Source organism: Protopterus annectens, chromosome 1.part0 (assembly GCF_019279795.1).
Source record: "Protopterus annectens isolate FY-2018-M chromosome 1.part0, PAN1.0, whole genome shotgun sequence".
NCBI classification, from domain to species: Eukaryota; Metazoa; Chordata; order Ceratodontiformes; family Protopteridae; genus Protopterus; species Protopterus annectens.
The window spans coordinates 1,357,614,834-1,357,641,466 of NC_056725.1; the positions used below are offsets into that span (position 1 = coordinate 1,357,614,834).

The 26,633-nt window shown below is 39.7% G+C and overlaps 1 protein-coding gene across 1 annotated transcript in view; it reads left to right on the plus strand.

Moving 5' to 3' along the window:
• The window catches only part of AK9 (adenylate kinase 9), a 2,653,312-nt gene that overhangs the window by 322,442 nt on the left and 2,304,237 nt on the right, over nucleotides 1-26,633 (plus strand). Inside the window, exon 7 of the mRNA XM_044066804.1 lies at nucleotides 659-853. Coding sequence (XP_043922739.1) covers nucleotides 659-853 — 195 coding nt within the window. The remainder of the gene's footprint in view (nucleotides 1-658; nucleotides 854-26,633) is intronic.

The window sequence follows — 26,633 nt, forward strand, 5'->3', positions numbered from 1 at the left end:
TTCCTTCAAACTCCTCCCCCACCCTACATATCTGAAGAGCAGGTTCTCAAAGCCTTATCCAAGGCAAAAAACACTGCCTGTATGGGACCAGATGGATCCCAGACTGTCTTCTAAACAGGCTAAAACATAAACTAGCATAACCACTAAGAACCCTTTTCAGTCATAACCTAACCACAGGCTTTGTTCCTGAGGAATGGAGAACAGTGACAATTATTCCCCTCCACAAAGGTGGCCTAGCAACAGACCTGGGGAATTACAGACCCATAAACCTTACCAGCCTCATCTGTAAGACCATGGAATGTATCATTATGGACCTCATAAATAAAGACATAGGTGACCTCCAAACCCTGGATCCTACCCAATTTGACTTTGTGAAGGGCAGATCCTGCCTGTTAAATCTGGTGGATTTGTTTGAAAATGTGACCAAGGCCATTGATGAGGAAAATATGTGCACACAGCATATCTCGACCTGGCAAAGGTTTTCAACACAATAATAATCTACTGGGTATCCTATGTTCACCAAACACTTTTAGCTACCATTTGCACACTGTACCTATGCTGTAAATTAATATTTTTTACTAATGAGTGCTTGTATGAAATTGTTATATCTTGGTGTAATTTGTGGTAATAATTTAGTATTTTCTTATGTTTTGCTTAGTGCCCTGATTATGATTTATGTCAAAGACTCAGCGGTCAAAGACAACATTTTGAAACTGGACGGATTTATCAGAGAGATGAATGGGACCCAGAACTTCTCCAGAAAAAACGGAATAAGATGAGAGGTGAAGAGGAAGAGGAGGAGGAGGAGGAGGAAGGAGAGGAAGAGCAAGACATTGAAGGAGAAGAAGTAATGGTTTTGTTTTATGATGTGACTTTTATTCCAGACTTCGTAATTATTAATTGTGCTGTCGACTTGTTGAACTTGTAACATAAGAATACTGTTTTTGAGGTACGTTTACATTGCTCATATTGTGTGATATAATAGCCAAAATAACCTTAAGGGTAAGAAGACATCTAAGTAATTCTATAAGGCCCTTAAACGTATTATCAGTTCTACCAAAACAGAATCACTCTGTATGGCTCAACCCACATACATGGTGGATGTTGCACCCAGTAAAAGAAGTTCTCTTGTTTCTACCTATGAGTCATTACTAATCAGCAAGCACATGGTAGGAGGCTAAAGGTACATGGGTGGACAGGAAACTTTGTGACAGCCCAGGTTAACATTAGATCATAGGAAACACTGAAGAGGATTCAAACTGGATGAAGTGATGGCACCACACTCCAACACAGCTAACCAAAACATGTTTTTTTTTGGGGGGGTCTTTTTATATTTTAATGAAGCTTTGCTAATTTTTGCAATTTTTCCTGCTTTAAAAAAATCAATATTTATTTAGTACAACTTGCTCAATCTGTAGCTGAATTTACAGTTGTTGCTAGTGTATCTTTTTAAGGCACCTCACTCTTGCTGACCAGTTAAAAAGTAGATAATGACAACCACACTCTCTGAATTCTAAACATAGTAAGACACCTACCACACAGTCAGTGTTCCAAACTGTAACATGAATTAAGCTGAGATACTCCATTTCCATTAGTGTAGCTGTCATGATTTTGCTTGCTTGTTTCTTTCAATATGTGTATTCATGTAAGATCAGTATCTATCTTATGTGCCTTTGTCTCTAGTATATCTGGTTGACGTCTCTATTTTATTAAAAATGAAAATGCATTTATTTTATGTAAAAGTTCCTACACGCAAAAACATCTGTAATATAAAACAGTAATTTTGTAGATATATGGTACCAAATAACATTCTTGTTTACTAAATAGATTAAGGTGCTTTTAAGTCATTTGATCTTATGTTTTACTACTGCTGAAAAAAATGTAATACTGATACTGCATCTGACAATGTTTGATTGAATTGTTATAACGTGGTGATGCTTACAGCATGTACATACACAAATAATGAAAATTAAGTGTGTTCAAAAACAAGATTAGGGAATCTCTGTCTTTATCTATATGGGTTTGGGAAATTTTTATTTGGACTAGGGCATTTTTTGGTTGTGTATTTCTGTGTTTTGTGAGTGCAGCTTGTGAACCTTTACTGTGGTATTTAGTGAATAATGTAAATGAGGTGGTTTTAAGGGAAGCTTATAGGTCTGTTAATGCAACTTGTATGGCTAAACTTGTGATGATGCACCATGTGTACGATAAGGGTATATATATCTTTAACTGCTAGTGTGCTAGCTACAGGAAGCTGCATGACTTGTGATATACATCTCTTCTAGATAGTATTCCCTGTGAATATAAACTTCATAAGGGCACCTCTTATTTACTTGCCATTCATGATTTACATGGTATTGAGAGTGAATAAATACATGCAATACTAAAAAAGTGAAAGAATGTATGCTTTATTTAGCATGTGAGTCTGGAGGTTGTTGTTGCTGTCTTTCGGCTTTTCCCAGTTAGGGTTCTTCACAGTGGAACTCCGGTCCGCTAATGATTGGCAGTAGATTTTTACGTGCCGAGTTGCCAGCTCTGACGCACAACCTTCAATGAAGGTACGCCCATTCACGCATGTCTCCACACAGAAGACGCTCTAGCTGAGAATCGAACAGGACAACGTCTTACTGTGAGGCGACAACACGAGGTATATAGGTGTAATTCTAACTAGGAAAAATACTTCAGCTGTGACCCCCTGGAGTTGTCTTGATGATTTTATCCCTTAATGCAAGTAGATAGCTAAAAAGATTCAGGGTGCCACATTCCTTCCTATTGCTATGGAAATAGCCTTGTATGCATTTAGCTCTTTCGTTTTACTTGAAAAAGGAGGAAAATAAAATAGCACAATAAAAGGGAAATTGAGGAATGCATTTATGTATGTAAAACAGCAGTGATAAAAATGAAATTCAGTACTGTACATAATTATTTGTTTTATTGTTTTGAGTGGTTAGCTCTGTTAGGGCCCAAAGTAGTATTTATAATGTCTAGAGGAAACTTGGCCTGATCACTTTGGAAATTTCCCTTCTCATTTTGATAAATGCCACGAGAACCTTTTACATCCAGCAGAACTACCACCGAATCAGGAACATGAAACTTTAAAATTTTATCTAAATGATGGCTGTTTTATGGCTAGAAAGAAGTTGCCCTTTTTTCATTATTTATTCTTTAAAGGAGCACAAAATCTTCCAGCAACTATAGATGCTTATGCTACTAATCTGAGTGAATTAAACAAAAGACTGAGAATGCATTGAGTTGCATGGTATTTTAATAAAAGTAGAGTGTTTTTTTTTTTTTTTTTTTTGGTAAATATGACAAAGTGATGGTTGACAGGCAATATGTTGCTTGGATCTGCTCCACTGTCCACCACTAAATTATTTTTTAAATCTGAAAATCTAAAAAATCTTAAATATGTTAGCCTCCAAGGATATGGTCTCTCTAGCTACACCACCACTAGTAAACAGATTAAAGTATAACTAAGCATGCAGATATCGCTGAACAATTCATTAAGTGCAGTTTGGCACTAAATAGTGCAGGACATATGCCCTGTTGCCCTGGGTATAGGCCTACATCTTTCACTTCCAACAACAGACTGAACACTCCAACAGGCAGAGTCTTTGGCCAGGCTTCTCAGATACCTTTCTCACCACTCTTTCTGGGTTACAGTGTCTCGCAGTGCTCACTTTCCTGCTGTATTTGTACTTTGAATAAACTATTGCATTCATACAAACACATTAATTTCCAGGGAAGGCTGGTATTATTCTCAAACACTATACCATTCTCTTCTGGACAATAGTTGTAATCTGCCCTCAGCCTAGATTATTAGCCTGAGGACCATCCAATTACTGTTTCATGTTTGCTAATAAGTCAAATGATTATAAACATAAATAATAATATGTAGTAGAACTGTCTGACCAATATGAGGTAGACTCCAGCAGCTTGCCACCATTTAGCAATAAATAACTTCTCATCACTTATTAAATATTTCAATATATGATCAGCCAGAAGCATTTAAAATGGAATAAATAACATTGGATGTTCAACACATAGCTTAGGCTATTGCAACAGTAATCTATGTAGGTCCTACCCCATGTGACCGGCCAGCTTTACAAAACTAAAGAGTGACTTCCATACATGGCAACTATCATAGGCTCAAGAAGAGATCTGCATGAGGGTAGCTGAAGTGCAAAAATCTTCAGAGCTTTTTTTTTTTTTTTTTTTTGTTACCAAAGAGGATTGTTCTTTTGGCGGGCAATGTGGACCTGTATAATGGTCATTCAAATAGCGATCCTTCAGATCTGAGTATGTTAAGTACCCTGCTAGACAAAACTTTCAACTATACTTATTTTTCTGAGGAAAACTTCTTTTTTTTCCTGACTGAAATATGCTTTTTTTGTATGAACTGCTTTATTTTAGAATCGTCATTGCATTTCTAGAGGAATGCTTTGTGTAAATGCTTATGTGAAAATTTTGTGTGGAAATCTTATTTTTTGAATAAAATTTTTGGCAGGTTTGGTGTATCTGTGTGTTTGTGACAGGATACTGTGTTTGTGGGGTACTGTCAGTGGGTTAATTACCTCAGTACCACTTGTTCTCTACCTTCCTTGTTACTGACTTTGTGGTCTCTTTCTCAGCTATGGAGCAACCTTTAGTGTCTGCAGTTTTACCTTCCCCTATGTGTAGGAAGAAAAAAGTTGTCAGGGAGTCTTTTGGTGTTAGGCTGGCTCCTGTTGTGCCTCACTGCTAGTGGGTGACTCTGCTGTGACAACTCATTCTTCAGACTTTCCATATCTTCCCCTGGTCTCCTTGGTGTAGCAGATGCAGTCACCAAAAAACAGCAGATAGCCACATACTCTCTGCCTGTAGGGATACTATTGGTGAGCAAGGGATAACCATTCTTGTCAGTCTCATGGGAGGGCACTGATGAATGTTGTTCACTTAGCTGGGATAGGGAACCTGCATCTGGAATTTATATGCCTTCTGAGAGTTGGTCTTTCAGGGAGATTCACAAGAAAAGTGAATATACTGAGGAAACCTTCTAGTCTCCTGTTTCTATTTCTATAGAGAGGGAATATCACTGGGATTTGCTAAGGAGCTCATTAGTGCTTTTTTCTTGCCTTCTGTTTCCTCAGGCAAGAAAAGAAAAAAAAAATAGTTTCCTGTCTTTTTGACCTGGATTTTCAGTCAGAAACGCAAGCGCTACAGGAGGTGTGGTTGTACCTCAGGAATTTCTTCTCAATGTGAATATTTTTATTCTGAAGAAAGTTTGGTTTCATATTCACCTCATGAATAATTATCATTTTCCAATACTTTATCTAAAATGAAAGAGGTTTTTCAGTGGGAGCTGAACAAAATACCTATAGCACAGCAAATACATTATGAACTGTTGCATTTGGATGTACCTAAATATGGAGCTGTTCCTTCTGTGTTTCCTGCTTTAGACAATATTTTTCTCACTGCTTCTAGCCTACCTGATAGTCAACCTCCTTCCTCTAGGAAGTCTGAAGAGGTTATATAGGGTACCTCAGATTCATAATGCTTTGTTTTCTAATCCTAAAGCAGACCCTCCTGTGAGTTGTCTTTTTACAAATGCAGCTGCTAAACAGTTTAGAGTTGCTAACCCCACCCCCCTCTAGCAAGGAGGGGAAAGCATTGGATAAACAGAAGAAGAAATATATTCTTCAAGTAATTTAACATTCAGGATTTTAAACTGTCAAGCTTGTATTCTATTATTTTTAATTGTTTGTATCCTTTAAAACATGCAGAAGTCAATGGTTGATATTACTTCTTCTAAGGTAAAAAAATCATTGAATACATCTGTTACTTCAGCTCCTTGAGTTACTAAACATATTTTAAAATATGCATATGATGCTGCTGATTCCTCCTCGAGAGCTGGCGCTTCTGCATTAGTATTGAGACCACAGTCTAGGCTTAATGACTTACATTTTTCAACCCTTCTTTGTCAAAACAAATAAAAACGTTCCCGCCTCCTCAGCTCCCTTTTTCCAGCAACAGGTGCAGTCAAACAAGTTTTTAAAAAGCAATGGAAAGGATGTTCCCAAAAGAAAGTAAAAGCTTCAAAAAGTCAAGGACAGACTTGTGAGTTATCATGGCTATTTACTTACTCAGGCTTTTCCCCTTTCCCACCATGGCAATTTCTCTGTCACTATGAGGATTCATCTTCCTCTGTGAAACCAGATTATTTCAGACAGATTAGTTCTGAATTTAATTCAGCAGGGTACACTTCATAATGGAAATACATCTCACCTTTCTAAGGGTTTCTTCCAGTGAACCAAGTGTCTCTCTTTTCTCCCATTCTACACCAGAGGACCAGTGCCTCCTAGCCATTTGGGCAAAGGTTTTTATTCAAGGATATCTTTGATACCAAAAAGGGAAGTATCTTGCAGGACCATGCTGAATCTTTCCTTTCTAAACCTTTTTGTTGAGATCTCATTGTTCAAAAAGTTATCCCTTCATTCACCTGCAATTCTACTCCCACCTCTATCTTTCATGGTAAAACTAGGTAATACTTACTCAGGCTTTTCCCCTTTCCCACCATGGCAATTTCTCTGTCACTATGAGGATTCATCTTCCTCTGTGAAACCAGATTATTTCAGACAGATTAGTTCTGAATTTAATTCAGCAGGGTACACTTCATAATGGAAATACATCTCACCTTTCTAAGGGTTTCTTCCAGTGAACCAAGTGTCTCTCTTTTCTCCCATTCTACACCAGTGGACCAGTGCCTCCTAGCCATTTGGGCAAAGGTTTTTATTCAAGGATATCTTTGATACCAAAAAGGGAAGTATCTTGCAGGACCATGCTGAATCTTTCCTTTCTAAACCTTTTTGTTGAGATCTCATTGTTCAAAAAGTTATCCCTTCATTCACCTGCAATTCTACTCCCACCTCTATCTTTCATGGTAAAACTAGATTTAAGGGTATGCATATCATCTTGTTCCCACTGGCAAGCAGTTCAGGCATGTTTTAAGATTTGCTGTGTATGATTTACTTTATTAAGTTCTCTCCCTTACCTTCTGGATTTTCCACAGCACCAAGGTTATTTACAAAATGTCTTGTTCCACTCTGCTTTTTTAGATTTCAAGGCATTCACATCTTTCAATATTTTAACAATTAAATTACCTTTGCAGACTTTTTTTTTCAGTTGTCAAGAGGCTAACTGTTCAGAATCTTCTACTCAGTTTAGATTTTCAAATCATCCTTTAAAATTCTTCCCTCATCCCTTCTCACAGAATTGTATTGCTGCAATATCTTTTAGATTTTGCCCTGGAAAGAGCCTCTCTTACCCCACAGATAGTAGAGATGTCTCAGCAGTGTCTCCTGAGATTTGTGAATCAAAGCCATGCATCTGAAAGGGAATTTCCCAGGATTTTGGATTATATGGCATCTATGATTCTCATGTTTCTGCTGACCAGACTCCAAATGAGGAAAACACAATGGTACCTCAAGTCAGTCTGGATTCAACATCTATACCCTTTGTCTTTTCAAATTCCAGTTCTGGGATTGTAAAAAGGGAGTTTTTTTTGGTGGGTAGGCCAGATGTCTGCCAGTCCGGGTTTCTTGCTGTCCCTTCCACTTCCCCTCCCCTTCAGTCTGTCACCACAGATGCATCAGACCTCTTATGGGGAACAGTTTCTAAAGGGGTAAAATTGCATGCTCTACTGAACACTTTAGATAGACAGAAGCACATAAATGTTAGGCAGATGTTGGCAGTGATCAATGTTTTTAAAACCTTAAATCATCTCTGGTCCCCAAGACCTCTGCAAGTTACACAGACAACACCACAGTGATGTGGTACATAAACAAGAGGGTACCAAATCTTACACTCCTTGCAGACTGTCTGTGACAGCCTGGGGGATAGCAACTCAGCTCATTTTAACACCGTGGGCTTTATACATTCTGTCAGAGCAAAACAATCACATACAGGCTTAGTAAGATCAGGACTGACCTTCAAGTATATCGATTAGCTTCCCTTCAGAATAGATATCTAACAAAGTATGCTCCAGTGCTCCTTTCCATCTCTTCCCCAGCTCCAGATTTAGGGATACCCAAATGCAACAATTCATAATGTATTTGCTGTGCTATAGGAAAACCTCTTTCATCTTAGATAAAGTATTGGAAAATGGGTCTGTTTGATACACCCTGACCTCAAACCTCTTCACATAACTGCCTGGATGGTAGAATTTTAATACTGATGGGCACCTCTTTTCTGAGTCCTTGCAGCAGATACTAAGGAATCATATATATGCAAGTAGAAAGCATTTTCTAGTTGGTACTAGCCCATGATCCAGGACCTTCTTCAGGCCCAGCTTGATTATTTGTGTGAGTTACTGTCCACTGTCTATTTTTTTCCTGTGTCAGGGTGCATTTGTTGACCATTTCTGCTTGTCTTTCCTTCGATCCTCCTGTTCTAAAGGGGCATTGCATATCCATTCACCTAGAAAACAAATGACTACTCATTGGGAGTACCTTGTAATTGAAAAGCTTATATTTTCTCTATTTGAAACAGCTCATTTGGATGAATTGAGATTCTTAATAATCTTAAAATTGAAGACTGTTTTACTCATTGCTTTGACATCTGCTAGGAGTGTATCTGTGTTACAAGCACTTATGGTGACTCAACCATATCTCATTGTTCACAAGGACAGGATTCTTTGTGAACTAATCTTCACTTTATAACTAAAGTGGCCTCAGATTTTACTTTAAGCCAGTCTGTTCATTTCCCTAGACAAAACATGAATCTTCATTGTCTCCTACAAAATGAAAGAGGAAAGAACAACCAGTGTCAAAGCAGACCATTTTCAGGTGGTTATCCTATGCTATTGCTCTTTGCTGTATTCACCATAATAAACCACTTCCAGTCAGGTATAGGGTCAATTCCACTGACTTCTGGAAATGGGTGGACTTCAAGTATTGTAGATGGAGAATTTTGGTCCTCTTTTTATGCTTTTACAAAGCATTACAAAAGTACATTTTTCTTCTCGGTCTATAACAAGCTTTGCTAGGACCATTTTGTAGAGGCTCCTGTAGTCTTCTTATTATTATTTATGTATTTATTTATTAGCCTCCTCCTCCTTAGTAGCTTTGGCTACTGCAATGTTAATCTATTAAAATGTGTATTCATATGGTGAGTTTACTTACACAGTTGTACTTAGTAATGAATGTGATAGCAGTACAGTTAGCAGTTTTTATTTGCAGTAAAATATAGCATCGCACAAGGATACAGAAAATAATCATTTTAAACAAATGGATTACATGAAAGAAAAACATCTATCTACTGCTGAAATGCGTTCTAGCTGTTTCTTATCTGAAAGAATTACTGATGTAAACTAGACTGGCTAAAGTTCTGTGTAGAGACAAAACTGTAGAGAACTCACAATTGCAAACTGCTGAGTAATTCTTCTTCTTTCCTGTCTTCTCTTACTGTCATAGGTTTATAAGATCATAGATTAGTACTAGGCTAACTGCCCTTGTGGGACATTTTAAGCCTAGCTAATTATCCCATGTGAGAATCAAACCCTGTACCTTGTGTCCATAAGTTAAACACCTTAACCATTATGCCAGCTTCCTTCTATTCGGCTATATGGCCTATATCACGTTAACACAGACATTGAAGCATTTAAGCAAAGTTTCATATTTACATACCAATGACATTGTTTATTTGCTTCTTGGTTAGCTATTTCCTTAAAAAAACATCTAATTGCTCTTTTATGGCCCTTTAACTTCTGGCCTATGCATAGTCAACAGCAAAATAATTATATTTTCACATCCTATGTATAATTGTTATTCCTATCAAAATGAAGCTGCATCTTCACTTATAACTCCATATATTTTTTAATGCATTTTACTGAAAAAGGTTACAAGTGCACACATTTTTCTGGCAATGGAAAACACTGCACAGAAAAATTTCACAAGTTCTCACATATTTCCCTGCCACCAAACCCCCCACCCCCAGATATAGCAATTTCCAGCTAAAGTACAAATCAGCCCTGGGAAATCTCAACTTGTAAACACAAACCTTCCAGTAGAAGTAATTATGAAGTGAATGTCATTGAATTTGTTTTTAACAATTTTCTCTTACTATGTGACCATCTTTGTGAGGTGAGCACAGCAGCATTGAGCTCCATTCAGCTTCTAATTTGGAGAGCTTTAATGAAGTTGGCCACTCAGTAGGAACATACTCTAATAATCCACCCTTCTTACCATAGCTGCATGGAATTTTTAGTTATAGCATACTCCCCATTCTATAGTTCCAACTTCTCACTCCTCCTAGTGAAGCTAACCACAGATTAATTATTATTGCATCTTATCTTACCTCATCTTTAGGCTAAGCTACCTTCTTGCTCAGTCAATCTATTGCTGTTACTGATAGGTTTCTGCAGTTTTAGGATCTCTTGTCCGAGCCCGATCTGCTCACCCTTTGGGCTTACGTCACTCCCCTCCCTGCCCCCAAATACCACCCGCCCCCAGTACTCCTACACTTATAACCCATATATCCCCACCCCCTCCACAACAGCCTATTACCATCCCTGAGAACCCCACTTCCACATCACAACAACCTCCTCTGTACACCCCACCCACACCATGCAAGGCATACTAGGACTACTACTACTACTAACGCTCACCACTCTAGCTTACACCACATCCATAAAGTCTAACATACCAGCAAACACTACCTACCACATAACATACACCCACACACACACATAACCTCACAAAATATAGTAATATGCTCCACACTATTTAACAACAACTCATTACTCTACATACAAAAAACAGCAACCACTCTACCTCACAAAAGGCTAACAGTACCCAAAAAACACATAGATATAGCCTATGCCATAAAACTCACACTATTCCTCAGAAAATGTCTACTAATCTCAGGGGACATACACCCCAACCCAGGTCCAAGCAACCCAATCCTATCCCAGAAACACAAGTCAGACCTACTTATGATCAATATAAACACACATAGCATATCCAATAAACTACATGACTTTCACGCATTAATATCCCACTATTCCCCAGACATACTAACCATTACAGAGACCTGGCTAAAACCTGCCACACAAAACAAAGAAATTCTTCCCCCAGACTTTAACATCCTAAGGCAAGATAGAGGTACCAAAAAGGGAGGTGGAGCTGCAATCTTATTTAAAAATACACTCAACCTCCAACCACTAAAAACCCCACTTCCCAAATTCCAGAATGCAGAGACATTAGGCTCCATTATGTCCCTTAAAAACAAAAAGAGAATCAAGATCCTCTGTAGTTATATTCCTCCAGGAAATAACTCACCTATAATAGAGGAAATGTTACAATAGGCTACAATCAACCTGCCCCAATAAACTATCCTGCTAGGTGACCTAAACTTAGACTGGCTAGCCTGCAACGCCAACAACCCCTCAAACCATATTAACTTATTTGGATTCTCACAACTAATCCAAGAACCCACCAGAGTAGACAATATATCCAATAGAACCTCCATTCTAGATTGGACATTAGTTGATACCCCCACAGAAAATTATCATGTGGACTGCTTACCTGATGCCTTGAGTGACCACTGCCCCACATTCCTCCTTCGTAAACAGGCAAAAATACCCAAACCCATGCTATTCAAGGAGACTAGGGATGAGCACAAAGTCAGTCCACAAACTCTTAACAGTATGCTCCAGCAGCAGGACTGGAATCCACTAAAAACTCTACCTTTAGACCACACAGTTGATTTTTTAAATACTACTTTTATGACTGTTCTATATATACTAGCTCCCATCAGGAAACTCAGGACTTAAGTTAACTATGCCTCATGGCTAAATAGGACAACAAAAGCCTTAATAAAAGCCAGAGACAATGCCTGGAAAAACTGGAAAAAGAATAACACTATCCAAGACAAGACAGAAATATCAAGAACTACAAAATAAGGCCAAAACCAAAACAAAAGTAGATAAAAAAACCTACTTCTTAGACATCCAAAACAAGCACTCTAGAAACCCCCAAAAGTTCTAGCAGGCCATCAATACACTTCTAAAACTGGACAAAACCACCACCCCATCTCCCAACAACAATTCTGATAATGATAGCATAGCTTCAGAATTCAACCATCATGTCACAGAATCTATCCTCGCACTATCTATCCAACTATCCAACAAGAACACTAATACCACCCCAACTGCAGAACAAACTAACATACCCACCTTCACACTCTCACCTGTACCAACCTCTTCAGTTAAAAATCTACTGTCTAAACTAAAACCCACTACAATCGCAGCAGATGGTTTACCCACAAATTTTCTAAAATTAGCTGCAGAATCACTAGCCTAACCTGTTTCAATTCTTATAAACCACTCTATACAAGAAACCTACGTACCCCTTCTATGGAAAGTGTCACATATAATTCCCCTTCACAAAGGCGGAAACTCCTATGAACTATCAAACTACTGGCCAATTGCTATCTTGTCCCCCCCTTCCAAGCTTCTGGAAAAATGTATTCACACCCAGGTAATGGACTTCTTATCCTCACATAACCTCCTCTCCCCCACACAGCATGGTTTCTACCGAAACCACAGTACAACCACTGCTCTACTGTCCTTTACCAATCAGATTAACCATCTAAGAAACGGCAACAAATTTGTCTCAGCCATATTCATAGATCTATCAAAAGGGTTTGATATGGTCTCCCATAACCTACTCTTATAGACTCTGTCAACCTTATCCTTCACCCCCTCTACTACGTCATGGTTTAGAAGCTATCTCTCTGGCAGAAAACAATCAGTTAAATGGCAAAGTACACTATCTCTTCTATTACCAACTACTATAGGCGTCCCACAAGGATCAATACTGAGTCCTCTACTTTTCACCATTTTCACTAACAAACTGCATACTTCCACCCTGCATGCATCACTTATACAGTATGCAGACGACTCCACCCTAATCTGCTCAGCCCCATCCATTGCCACTCTTCAAAACCTTACCCAAGAATCCTTCTGCTCTATGGAACAATGGATTACCGATATCCAACTCATTCTAAACCCCAACAAGACCAAATTACCCCCCCCAATAAATCAAAATCCACACCTCCTACCTTCATTATCACCTCCAGAAATGGGAGCACAATCTCCCCCTCCCCTCACACTAAACTGCTTTGGTTTGAAATAGATAACAATCTAAACTTTAATGTCCATATCTCACAAACCATCACAAAGGTATATAAGAAACTAGGAACCCTATACAAACACAAACAGTTCCTATTGGACCAAGCTAGAATCTCCTTAGCCCAAACCCACCTCTTGTCTACCCCAATGTACGCATCACCAATCCTAATTCATATCAGGAAAACAGACCTAAACAAACTAGAGTCATGTTACAATAAAATTTTAAAATTCGCTAACAACTCCACTTTTAGAAGTCATCACTGTCTTGCCCTGAAGCAACTACAGTGGTTAGAACTCTCTCAGCTAATTAGATATCACCAATTAGTCCTCACCTTCAGCATAATAAGGAACCCTCAGAAAACCCCAGCCCTAAACCAACTTCTAAATCAATATTCTGCAAATCGCCTTCTACGCTCATCCAACAAAACCCTGCTCTGCATAACCAAAGCGAATAACACTGCAGGGAAAAGTCTGTTCTCCCACACCATTGCTAGGGAATGGAATAACCTCCCCCAAAGTATCTCCTCTGCACCATCCATCTCACTTTTCAAGACATCACTAAAGTCAAACCTCTTGCAATCATGGCTCTATCCCTGTATCACATAAAATCTTTTCTGCTCTCCTCCTAACTTGCCACACCTCATCTCCTCACTGCTTACCTCAGCTATTCTGTACTACTCAAATACTCCCTATCAGGACCTACTATCCTACAAACTATTTCTCACGCTATGACATATCTCCCGAATAGCATTATTTGTCAGATTCCATTCCTTCATTTTTATGCTTTATACAAAAAATACGGAATTCAAAGTTTGGCTATCTATATACCAAGCTTGATCAAATCAAACTAAAATATGAAAAATCTCCTTGATTATATATATTCCACTGTATAGAAATTTTCTGTCATTCGTGGATTATGTGTTGCCATTTAAAGACATGGAGCTCTGATTGTATATATGCCTCTGTACAGAATTTTTTTGTCATTTGTTGTATTTGTACTGTTATGTTATGGAGCTTTTCTCCCTGGGCCTCCGCTTTAAATTGACCTTGTTCCAGTTGGACTTTCCTGGTAAACAAATGTAAAATAAATAAATGCAATAAATACTAAATCACATGTTTTTAGCTTACCTGCTGCAGGTTTTATAAGATATAAGTGGAGTTCACATATCTGTTACATTCTGACTTAGAAAACAGTGGCATATTTATTCACATACATAACACTATACAAATTATGAAATTATTAGAATTATTATTATTAGAACATTAAGCAAATTAACTAAGAAAGGGGGGTTCTGTAAGATAAAATCCAAGTCAAATGAAAAGCCTGAAATTGTAAATAAAGTCTGGATGCATTACAGAAGTCATGATTATAAAAAGGTGGTCCATGTGAACAATAACAAAGATGAAAAAATAATTGCCACAGATCACTCATGCAACTGAAATTTAAGCCTCAGGTACTTGATTAGCCATAACTGTGAAAAGAACCATTGATGTCTCAGAATGTATCATAACTACTGAGACAAAAATACAAGTCATATTGTTGTAAACATACATAAATATTAGCAAGAAAAATTTTGAATTTAAACTAGACAATTAGTAATAGTTATTTTGTGTTTATTATGCTCTGAAAAGAGAACTTTATGCCTATTTGTAACATACTGTAGCCACCAGATGGTACCATTGGATCAGAAACTGCTTACATGAGAATTTAAGAATAAAAAGTTCTCAAACTGTGTCACATAGAGAAGGTAGTTCTGATTTTTTTTTATTCTTTGGCTTGTATTATGTTAGAATGGTAAAATAAATAAACATTATAAAAGTAGACTTTATGCATATAACACTAGTCAGTTACAAAGATATTTTAGATGTTGGTAGAGCTTTAGCAGTGATATCCTTCATGACTGTGCTGAGTGGGTTACTGGCTTAGGAAGTTTGATAGAGGAATATCACATAAACATAAATTGTGATGTTCAGCCAGAGATATATAGTGATGTGTTCCAAAACAAGTGTTAGTTCCTCTGTGGAGTAAACTAGAACAAAAATGAACTGAATGGAAACTGTAGGTGTCATTATTAATTAATTAGAGCCAACATAACCTGTGTATGTTATGGTTACTGTTGTAAAGCAAGATAGGCTTCACATTTGTATAAATCTATAAGATATGAATAAAATTACTGAAACAGAGCATTACCTATTGCTTACAGGTGAAGGAGTGGTACAAAAAATGATAATGGGTGAATTATTTTCATTACTAGTTGCAAACCAGAAAAAAAGGAAAACAAATGTAATGGACAAATCTCCAGATTGTATTTGTACATTTAATTTCGTATTAGGAATGTATAAAGTCCTTAGATTTCCAGCTGGTATTTCTTCACTAGCAGATGTGTTCCAAAGGGCTTCTGCACAAGCAACAAAGGGCTTGAAAGGTGTTATTTAAAAGCATATGTTCTGTTAGTGTACCAGTGGCCCAACAGGTAGTACATTCACATTTGGCTCCAAAGGTTGTGGGTTCTACTCCCACACCAGGTAGATGGATTGCTGACACTTCAGTACAGCATTAGTGGTTGCTGCACTCCTGTGTGTCACCCTGTGGATGCGATGTTAACAGGGGTTTCATCTGCTTGAGCTTGTGGTAACTCAGGTGTATGTAAAAGATCTCACGTCACCTGTCGAAAAGACTAGGGGTGCTTTATTTAACACAACATAAAAAACATTACTTACATATTTGCAAAATATACATATGTACAGGCACATATATGCGCATTCCTGTTTTTTTTTTTTTTTTTACTATTTAGCATTTTTCGTATAACATCCTCATTGTTGTTCTTCGATCCCCCCTTCTTCCACAACTGTGATCTCCTTTTTCCCAATATAACTGCCAGAATCCATTTCCCATTAAACAAAATTTAATTCAACTTTTCATTCCAAATAACTCAAATAAAATAAAATAAATTTTTATCTGCCATTCTCAGATATTCTTTCTTCTTTTTCTTATAATATCCATACATCATCATATTTGTATCTATATTGTTTGTCATTAATATTCTCAAACATTTTTTCTTCACACAACTTTTTCCAGAATTTCACCACTCTTTTACATCTCAAAAGCGTGGTCTGTTGTTTCTTTCTCCCCTCAAAATAAACACACTCCTTCAACTTTCTTTTTATATGGCATATTCCTCTTTTCTGATATCTTGTTTATTACCATAGGAAATCCTGATGCTCTACTATCTTGCTACACTACTTTTTCCATACTTCAATTGCTTTAATAATTTTTTTCAGGTAAATTTTTCCATGACTTTACATAATAATACTGTTTCATCACATTACTATACCACATCCTTCTATCTTTTTCTACATCTTTATTTTTTATTTTCCATAGTAATATTTTTCTTGATAATTTTTAATTTCTATTAATGTCTATATTTTTTCTATTTTTCTTATTCTCATCATCTCCCAGAACTTTTTGTACTTATTTTTTAAACATTCTTACTATTAATTTATCATTCTCTTCCTTTACCTGCTTTAATACTCTATACAAGTTTAAAGAAGCAGAATAAATAACTGGATTTGGCAAAAACACCCCCTTCATCTTCACTAATACACAAAACACCTGTTTTCACTGGGTTTAATTTTGAATCTCATATGAAAGAAAGCACCAGCTGTAAAATTGCCTTTTCATGTTTTTCTGGGATCATATAAACATTTGACATATATGCTATTTTTCCATTAATACTGAATTTACCAGATAAACCTTTCTCATGGATGCTAATCTATACATCCTCCACAGAAGACATATTTTCTTAATTTCTTTTATCAAGCCCTCCCATTCCATCATAACTACACCATTTTTTTTCTCAAATGTTATCCCTAGCAAAGGTAATTCGTTTGTTGACAATATGCACACACACACACACACACACACACACACACACACACACACACACACACACACACACACACACACACACACACACAAAATCTGAAGTAGTTAACTTTATTTGATCAGCAAACTGTGGGTATCGGATCCGATTCGGATCCAAACCGGCAGCTTTCCTAGCAAAAGATCCGAGCTCCAAGCTCCTCCCCCTCCCCATAATGCCCTGCTACATCCCTCTAACCCCCAGATCTTGTTTGCCGCGGCTTCTTGAAGCATCTGAGAATGAGCTCCTAGCATTGGGTTTTGTGAGTTAAGTAGATCATTTAACTTTTTTCCCTTAAAATCTCTGTACTCTGAGTGTGTGTGGTACCCCTTTTCCTCCCTTTATCTATCTGTTTTATCCTTAGTTAGTGTAGATTTTAAATCCTCTCCCCCCTTCTGTCTGTGTGTAAAGGTGTGTGCGTGTGGGCCTATTCCTGTCAGTATGTCCGAGGGCCCCAAAGTGATTTTTTCTAAATGCTCTGAATGTGGCCATAAGCTGTCCCCAGCGGATGGCCACACTCGGTGCGTTATTTGCCTGGATGTGGACCATCTCTCTTCAGGCTGCACTATCTGTGCAGCCTTCAACCCCAGGGCTTTGAGGGATAGGCGGACTAAGCTAGTCCTCGCGGGCCTTTTGTCCCCAGATTCGGCTTCGTTCTCTTCCCCTTCTGTGGCACCAGCCATGGCTGCGGCTGCCCCACCAACCGCTCCTGCTCCCCTGGCCGGGATTCAGACTCCCACTTCAGCTCAGGAGGAAAGGGACTCGAGGAAAAAGGATAGGAAGGATAAAGAGAGTTAGAGGGACAGGCATCGAAGCCACAAGAGGCAGGCCGATTCAGCTCCCTCAGCCCCGCCATCTAAGCAGCTTGTCTCCCCTCTTAAGGTCTCTGGGTCTTCCCCCTCCAGGCTTCGTTCTCCACGTTTCTCCCCAGAGGCGGAGGAGGAGACCCGGTCACCTTCGAGGTCGTCCAGGCGGCCTTCCCGGCCAGCCTCAGCAGCCTCATTCAGGTCAACTAGAAGTTTATCTGATGCGGACATGGATCGGATGATGCATCGATTTCTTCAGGCCCAGTTGCAGATGGGAGTGCTCTTTCCTCCCCCCACCTCCAGGGGGAGCTCAACCCCATTTTTCACCCCCATTGCTCCTTCTCCAACCAGCTACCGGGGTTTGGAGCTATCGGATCCGAGTAGCTTCGCAGCCGGGTGGTGTCGGCACCGACAGTGTTTCCTACTTCAGCGCTGACTGTACCTTCGAGTTTGTCAGATCCATTTTCAGATCCGAGCTCTCGGGGCCATGAGATGGGCGTCGGATCCGGTGGGGTTAGTGTGCCTTTGGCTCTGTTGAGGTCGGATAGCACTGCCCTTTTGGATCTGATAGGGTCATCTCCGGCGCCAATCCACACACTGGATCTGACGGGACTGCTTTCAGATCCTAGAGAGAGCAGCTCATCCTCGGCATTCAACGTCGTGGAGAGGGTTCTTTCGAGGGATTTGAGATCCCAGGCTCTTGCTATGGATCCACCCACCATTCCCTCTCAGACGGGCCTGTCTTCCATCATCCGGCCCCAGGGACAGCCTGCTCCTACGTCCCAGATGGTTCCCATGGAGGAACAGGACATTGTTGGTGAGCCGTCCTGGGACAGCCCCCCCCCCCGAGGAGGTCCCTCACAAATGAAAGTGCAAGAGGAGGCACTTGGACTCACCCGAGTCCCTCACAGAAGACACAGACTTGGAGGAAGGGGAAGGTTACCCCAGGTCACCCCTCGAAGACTTCTCTTTTAGAGACATTATGGAAATGCTGCATATTAGAGGGGGGTGGTCAGCCCAAAAACCTTCCTCGGACGAGTCTGTCTTTCTGGAGGCTTTCAACACAGGCATTCTACCTCTTGGGTGTCCCCTTCCACCGATCCCCTGGTGGACCTCATAACTACCAGGGCATGGAAGGAGCTGGACACTGTGGAGTCAATACCTAAGAGACCAGACAAGATTCTCAGCCCCCCCCCACAGACAGGACAGTTTGGAGCAAAGGTGCCCCTGTAGATGCCATGGTGTTGGCGGCTGCCACCAAGAAGGAATTAGCACAGGAGAGTTCCTCGGTACATCCTCCAGACGAGGAGTCTCGGACAATGGACTGCCTCGGAAAGCAGATGTTCACTTCAGCAACCTTCTGTGTAAGGTCACTGAACTATATGGCACACGTGATTTGACTCTAGTGGGACCTAATCAAAGAGTACGCTGGGTCACCCCCCAGAGTCCATGTCGGCTGAGGACAAACGGACCTTCTCGGCACGAATGGCCACTCTTAAGTCTATCACAAACACCTCTATGCGGCTTCTCTCCCATGCCACAGAGGGAGCGACTAGAGCCAGCGGAACAGGCATTGTCTTACGACGACAGGCCTGGCTCCATCTCTGCGACTTTACGGAACCCTTCAAGGCGTCCTTCACGAATGCCCCCTTTGATGGTTCTCCACTTTCGGCTGGGAGACAGCCACTATCATTTCAGGGTCCTACCCTTCGGTCTCACCACAGCCCCCAGGGTGTTCACCAAGGTCATGGCAGTTGTAGTGGCCCACCTGAGGCTTCAGGGAATACAGGTCTTTCCTTACCTGGACGACTGGCTCCTAGCCACCCCCACCAGGCATCTACTATGTTCAGTGAGAGACTATTTCCTACATCTCGCCCGCTATCTAGGGATCATGATCAACCACAAGAAATCCTCCCTTCAGCCTTCTCAAAATTTGGATTTCATAGGGACCAGGATAGACACAGTTCAGTCCAAAGTCTTTCTGACATCGGACAGACTTTGCAATCTAAACCTCCATGTTTTGGCTCTTCTTCAGTCCTCGGCCCCTCCAGTGGAGTTAGTCTTGAGGGCTCTGGTGTCCATGGCAGCGGCCATCAACTTGTCTCCGCTCACGCGTCTGAATATGAGGATTCTCCAATGGATCTTACAGGTCCAGTGGTCCATTCTGCTTCATCCCTTGTCTGTCCCTATTCCTCTCAGCAGGGTTTGCAGAGAATCTCTACTTTGGTGGCTCCATTCCAAGCATCTCTGGGAAGGGCGCCCCTTCTCCATGTCCCCACCCCAAGTCACAGTGACCACGGACGCGTCTTGTCTTGGGTGGGGGGGGCATTGTATGGGCAGAACCGTCCAAGGCACATGGACTCAAACAGAGACATTTTTGCATATCAATGTCCTGGAGATGAGGGCGGTGCTTCTAGTGTTGCAGGCTCTCCATGCCCTTCTTCCTCTAGGGACTATTGCACTTCAAACAGACAACATGTCAGTGGTCTGGTACAGCAACAAGCAAGGGGGAACCAGATCTTATCCACTTTGCCGAGAGGCCATGAGAGTGTGGGAATGGGCGATATCCACCAACTGCTTTCTCTTAGCAATGCACGTACCGGGTTGGTCAAACATTCTTGTAGACAAGCTGAGTCCGACTATCCTCTCACCCTATGAGTGGTCTCTGAACCCATTAGTAGCGAAACAGATCTTCCTCAGATGGGGTCAACCTTGCTGCGATCTGTTCGCATCACCTTCGAACGCAAAGTGCAGCGAATTATTTGCTCTGATTCCCCCACCAGGGGAAAACCCTAGAGATGCTCTGGTTCATGCTTGGCCATACCGTCTTCTTTATGCTTATCCTCCTCTTCCATTGATTACAAAATTCTTGCAGAAAGCTCGTCAGTTGGGGAGTAGAGTTATCCTCATAGCCCCGTTCTGGCCTCATCAAACCTGGTTCCCACGCCTATGGTCTCATCTAGTGCATCCTCCCTGGATCTTAGATCCCCTTCCGGATCTGATTTCACACCCCCTGGGATTGAGGACCCCCGACCTGGACAACCTCAAGCTCTCAGCTTGATGGCTAGGACTCCTGGTATCTCATCCTCAGTTAAAGCTATTCTGGTGGCCGCTCATAAGCCTTCTACCAGAAAAGTCTACAAGAGTAAATGGAAATGTTTTTCTATCTGGGTGGAGCATAGGAATTTGGACCCTTTTACAGCTCCTATTCCAGCAGTCCTCGATTTTTTATCCCAAATCTTCCATTAGGGGGCTAGTTCTTCAACTGTTAAAGTTCAACTGGCAGCTATTTGCCACTTTCACATTGGAAACAAATTTGGCCCCCTAGCATCATCTAAGATCTGCAAGACCTTTATGAAAGGTACCTTTCTTTTGAGACCCCCTGTTAAGGAAGCAGTTCCTCCATGGGATTTAACCCTAGTTCTCCAGGCTCTGACTGGTCCCCCCTTTCAGCCCGCAGCTTCGGTCGACTTGAAGTATGTATCTTGGAAAATTACCTTCCTGATTGCTATTACTTCAGCTAGAAGAATATTGGAGCTTCAGGCTCTTTGCAGTAAGCCCCCATACATCATTTTTCATAAAGACAGAGTTTCCCTCAGGACTAACCCGTCTTTTCTACCTAAAGTGGCTTCCGAAGCCAATATCAACCAATCTATCAACCTGCCTGGCTTCTTCCCTAATTATCACAACAAAGGAGAATATAGACTCCATTGCTTGGATGTACATAGACAGTTATGATTTTACCTACACAGAACAGCTGTTTTTCAAAAATCAGAACAGCTCTTTGTTTCAGTTATGTATTGGTAGAATTCCAGAAATAACTGGAATGTTCCTTTCCAAAAAATAACATTGTCATTCAAAAAGCATTTGTACAACATCCAACAATCTCTGTATTTACTGTTTAATATATATTTCTTTTCTCACATAAGTAGCACCAAATTTGCATACATAGGGGCACATCTAGCTCCTATAACAACCCCACTAATCTGTTGATAAAATTCTCCTTGAAAAAAAATAAAATTATTTTCTAGTACTAATTCCATAAGTGTAGAACAAATGTATGTTTCATCATTACTTAAGCATGCTACCTCTCTCAAATATTCATCCATCCATTCTGTTCCTATATTGTGGGGAAAAGATCCAAACAAATCTACTATATCAATAGTAACAAACATAACATCTTCATTGTATATTTCTTGGGTAATGTTTCTCAAAAAATCCCAAGAATCTTTCAAACTAATTTAATTTTCCATGACCATTTTCAATGATCTAAGTATTTTGCTAGAAAAGTAGTAGCTGAACCTTCAGCTGCTACTATAGGTCTGAGGGGTGGATCATGAATATTCTTATGAATTTTCGGTATTCTGAAAATTGATGGAACTCTTGGCTGAGGATTGTATAAAAATTCAAATAATTTATGGTCAATGAAACTCTCTAGCAATAAATCATTTAATGTCGTATGTATCTTTTTGTATGCTATATTAATATGATTATTAGATACCTCTCTATATTTCGTATCATCGTGCAAATTTTCTAACATCTTAGCTTCATACATAATATTATTCATGATAACTATCCCCCCTCCTTTGTCTGGCCTCATAACCCTCACTTGTTTATTTTCTTTTAACTCATGCAATATTTCTTTCTCACTGTGTGTTAAATTCGGAGGAAATCTATGCTTGTTCACATAGTTCCTTAACTCATATTCAATATTAATTTCCAAGTTTCTTGGTTGGGGGTGTAATGATGGGTTGAATATACTTGCCCTTTGTAATTTGGTACCTATATTGGTTCCTGTGCCTTTCCCTTCAAATATAAGTTGAAAGTTGATTTTTCTCAAATACATTTTTAAATCAATTAAAGTCCTACTAATATCACATTTTTGTGATGGTACAAAATGTAAGCCTTTAGATAACAACAAAGAATGTTTTTTATTTATTTCTGTATCACTAAAGTTAAATATATGACACCCCTGATATGTGTATTTAAAACCTTCTTGTATAATATTATTTTCTTCCAACAGGAATTCATTTAAAATCTGTCTCCGCCCTTCCCCCTCCTTTGGTTCCACTGGTATTTCACTGGTGATTGATTTCAAATTCTTTCAGATATCCGGAGGGGGGGATACTCTAAAGGGTCCTGCAAGTTAGTTTGAATGTTCCTATCCTCTCTTTGAACTTCATTGTATAACCGTTCTGTTCATTCCTATAGTTTACTTGGGGTTCCATATTCTCCCTACTAAACCACTAATTGGTTTGCCTAGGTCGGGGATAATGTGTCTTATGTAAATATTCCTGTCTATCCCTCTCTATCTTCTTTCTTATCATAATCTGTTGACATTTATTGTCAATGTGTTCCCTAACTAGAAAATACTGTTTCTTATGTTCATCTGTTGTGAACATTAAATCATTTATAATGTTTTCATTCACTTTATTAATGTTTTCCATAAGTAACACCATATTGCTTTCATTATTTTTTATGATAGCTTTCATTAAATCCTTGCCCCATTTGTTAAACAAATCCAATAACTAATAATGAAATTCTGAATCCTGTTCTACATTATTTGGAAATGTCCATACTCTTAAACCTTTAGGAACTATATTCATACCAATACATTCCTTCAGATACACATTATCTAATTCTAAACTCCTATATTTGTATAGCAAATCATTTAACATGTCAATGTTTTCTTTATATGAACAACCAAATGTCTAATTGTCTATATCTGTGGCATTAAAATTCAGTTTGCATCCTAGCCAAGCATTTAAAGACATTTGGCTATGTCTAATGTTAATATTACAGTCACCTCTTTGTGGAGATACAGGAATCTGTTCGACATCATCTGCTTCAGTCCGCTCATTTCGCCCACTTTCATGAGAGTCTAAAAACACCCTCGGTAAACCACTACATCCCTCCTGTTGGCTTTCTCCTACTTTCTTCGAATTAGAGGAAAAAATGCCTGCTCCATCTTCTGAAACTGCTCTCCTTGTTGAGCAGGGTTTGTATGCTTCCTGGTTCTCAGGTATGATATGTGATTGTGATCACTAACATTTGATATAGTGGAGTTAACACTCCCACCAGCTGTGTCAGCTGGCCAAGGAGTTTGGAGACCTCGCCGCCTTCAAAATTAGTCAGTCCGGAAGTCCCTGCTGTACCTACGGCTCCATCCATCCTCAAAAAAGCCAATAACCACAAAAGAAGACAAATGCCGTACAAAGCTAAAAACACAATCCTTCAGCACATAGAATGTCACCAGGTAAGCACAAGCAGGCAAATCTTCACGAAACAGTTTTAATCCAGCAATGCCCTGGTGCTGAGCACTTGGACACTACATGTACAGTTCACTCTACTTTTAATCCAAGGGCCTTGGGAGATAGGGACAACAAACTTATTTTAAAAGGTTTGCTACTGCTACTACTACTTCTTCTGTGGCTCAACCCCCCTCAAAATTTAGTAAATCGGCTCTGTTGGAGCATAAGAAATGCTGTCCTCCAAAATCCCCAAGGTCTTTGTCAGAGCCTCTGACCAAAACAAGAACAATTTCAAATCCAACTTCTTCTTATCCGAAAATCTGACCTGCAGATCCCAAATCCTTGAATCCAAAGGTTTCAGCTCCCATTGTTATTTCAGCATCCCATACTACACCTTCAGATCCTAGATCCTTGGATCAGAAGTCTGGTATGCCTGATAGGAGTCGTATGCCATAATTTCTTATTAAACCCATATCGCCCAGCATGCCATTGTTATTACTTCCTTTGGCATTTTCCTTTATGTGTGTTCTCCAATGGACTCTAGCTGTTCAGCAGTCCATTCTGCAGCAACCTCTGTCTTTTCCAGTCAAGCTTACTCCAACCAGCAAACAACACAGCCACTGGTGGATACAATTGGACAATATTCATCTAGGCTGACCCTTTGTCCTACCACCCCCAATGACCACAGGGACTATGGATGCTTCTGAACTGGGGTGGGGGGATTTCTTGGAAAGAACTGTCCAAGGCATGTGGTCCCCCCAATAGATCAATCTGCATATTAAGGTTCTAGAGATGAGAGCAGTCCTACTTGTGTTGCAGGTATTTCAAAATGCTGTCCCTATAGGGACTATTGCAATTCAGACAGACAATAAGTCTGTATTGTCATACATCAACAAACAAGGAAGAACCCAGTTTTATTCCCTCTGCTGAGAGTTCATGAGAGTGTGGGTATGGGTGATCTCATAAGACTACTTTTTATTTGCAATGCACATTCCAAAGAATACCAACATACTAGTGGACAAACTAAGCAGGTCCATCTTAATGCCTCACGAGTGGTCTATCAGTCAATGGTAAAAATTATTTTCTGTTGATAGGGACAACCTTTCTGTGACTTCTTTGCAACCCCCACAACAACAAGTGCAGCAGGTACTTTGCTGTTATCCTCTCCTCAGGGGGAGTCACCAAAAGATGCTGTAGTCCACACTTGGCCCTCAGGTCTCCTTTATGCTTATCCCCCTCTCCTCTTGATTCCCAAACTTCTGCAGAAAGCAAATTGGCTAAAGAGCACAGTAATCCTCATTGGCCCTTTCTAGCCTTGACAAATATGTTTCCCTTCCTGTGGTCTCACCTTCATTATCCTCCATGGATATTGGAGCCAACTCCGGATTTCCTCTCTCACCCTTCAGGGATCCAGCATTCCAACATACAGGACCTCATACAGACCCTCAAACTAACGACATGGTTTCTCTACTTCCAATAATGGTTTGACAGACCAGGCTCTCTTCCACTGTATGTACCATTATTTTGGCTTCTCAAAAATAATCTGCTAAAAAAAGTATACAAGAGGAAGTGAAAAAAAATTCTCCCTTTGGGCTTTGAATAATAAGCTTGACCCTTTCTCTGCTCCTGTTTCTGCAGTTCTTCAAATTTTAGCGACTTTTTTTAAAGAAGGAGCAATTTTCTCTATGATTAAACTTCAATTGGCAGCAATTTGTAATTTTCACACAGGGAAGAGAAACTATTCATTGACTTCATCTAAATTATGCTAAGCTTTCCTGAAAGGTATTTTTCTTCTAAGACATCAATAAAGGATTCCTCACCTCCTTGGGATCTAATAGTTGTGCTACAAAGTCTAAGTCAAAAAGTTTTTGAATCTTCAGCTAAAACTGATGTAAAATTCCTTTCATGGCAAACAGTTTTTTAGTAGTCATTACTTCTGCAAAGAGAATATCTGAACTCCAGGTTCTTTCTTTGAAAATTCCTTACATCATTTTTCCCAAAGATCTGGTTACTTTATGGACAAACCCTTCCTTTTTATTAAAAGCAGTTTCTGAAAATAACATTGACCAGTCCATTCATTTAGCAGTATTGTTTCCAAATGTTTCAAATAAGGGAGAGTACATGCTTCATCTCCTTGATGTACACCAGACAATTATGTTTTTATCTTCACAGGACTGAACAAATTAGAAAATCAGATCAACACTTTGCCCCATTTTCACCAGAAAGACTGGGTTGTCAAGTCTCTAAAGTCACTCTAGCCAAATGAATTACAAACTGCATTTCTTGGATTTATTCACAAGGCTCATTCAACCAGATATGTAGCTGCTTCATCTGCTTTTTGGTCAAGAACATCAACTGATGAAATTTTCACTGCAGCCCCATGGTCCAGTGCTCATACCTTTGTTACTCATTACAAATTGGCTACTACCTCTAGATACAGAGCTGCCTTTGGTTCAGCAGCCACCATCATCATCTTCTTTCGGCT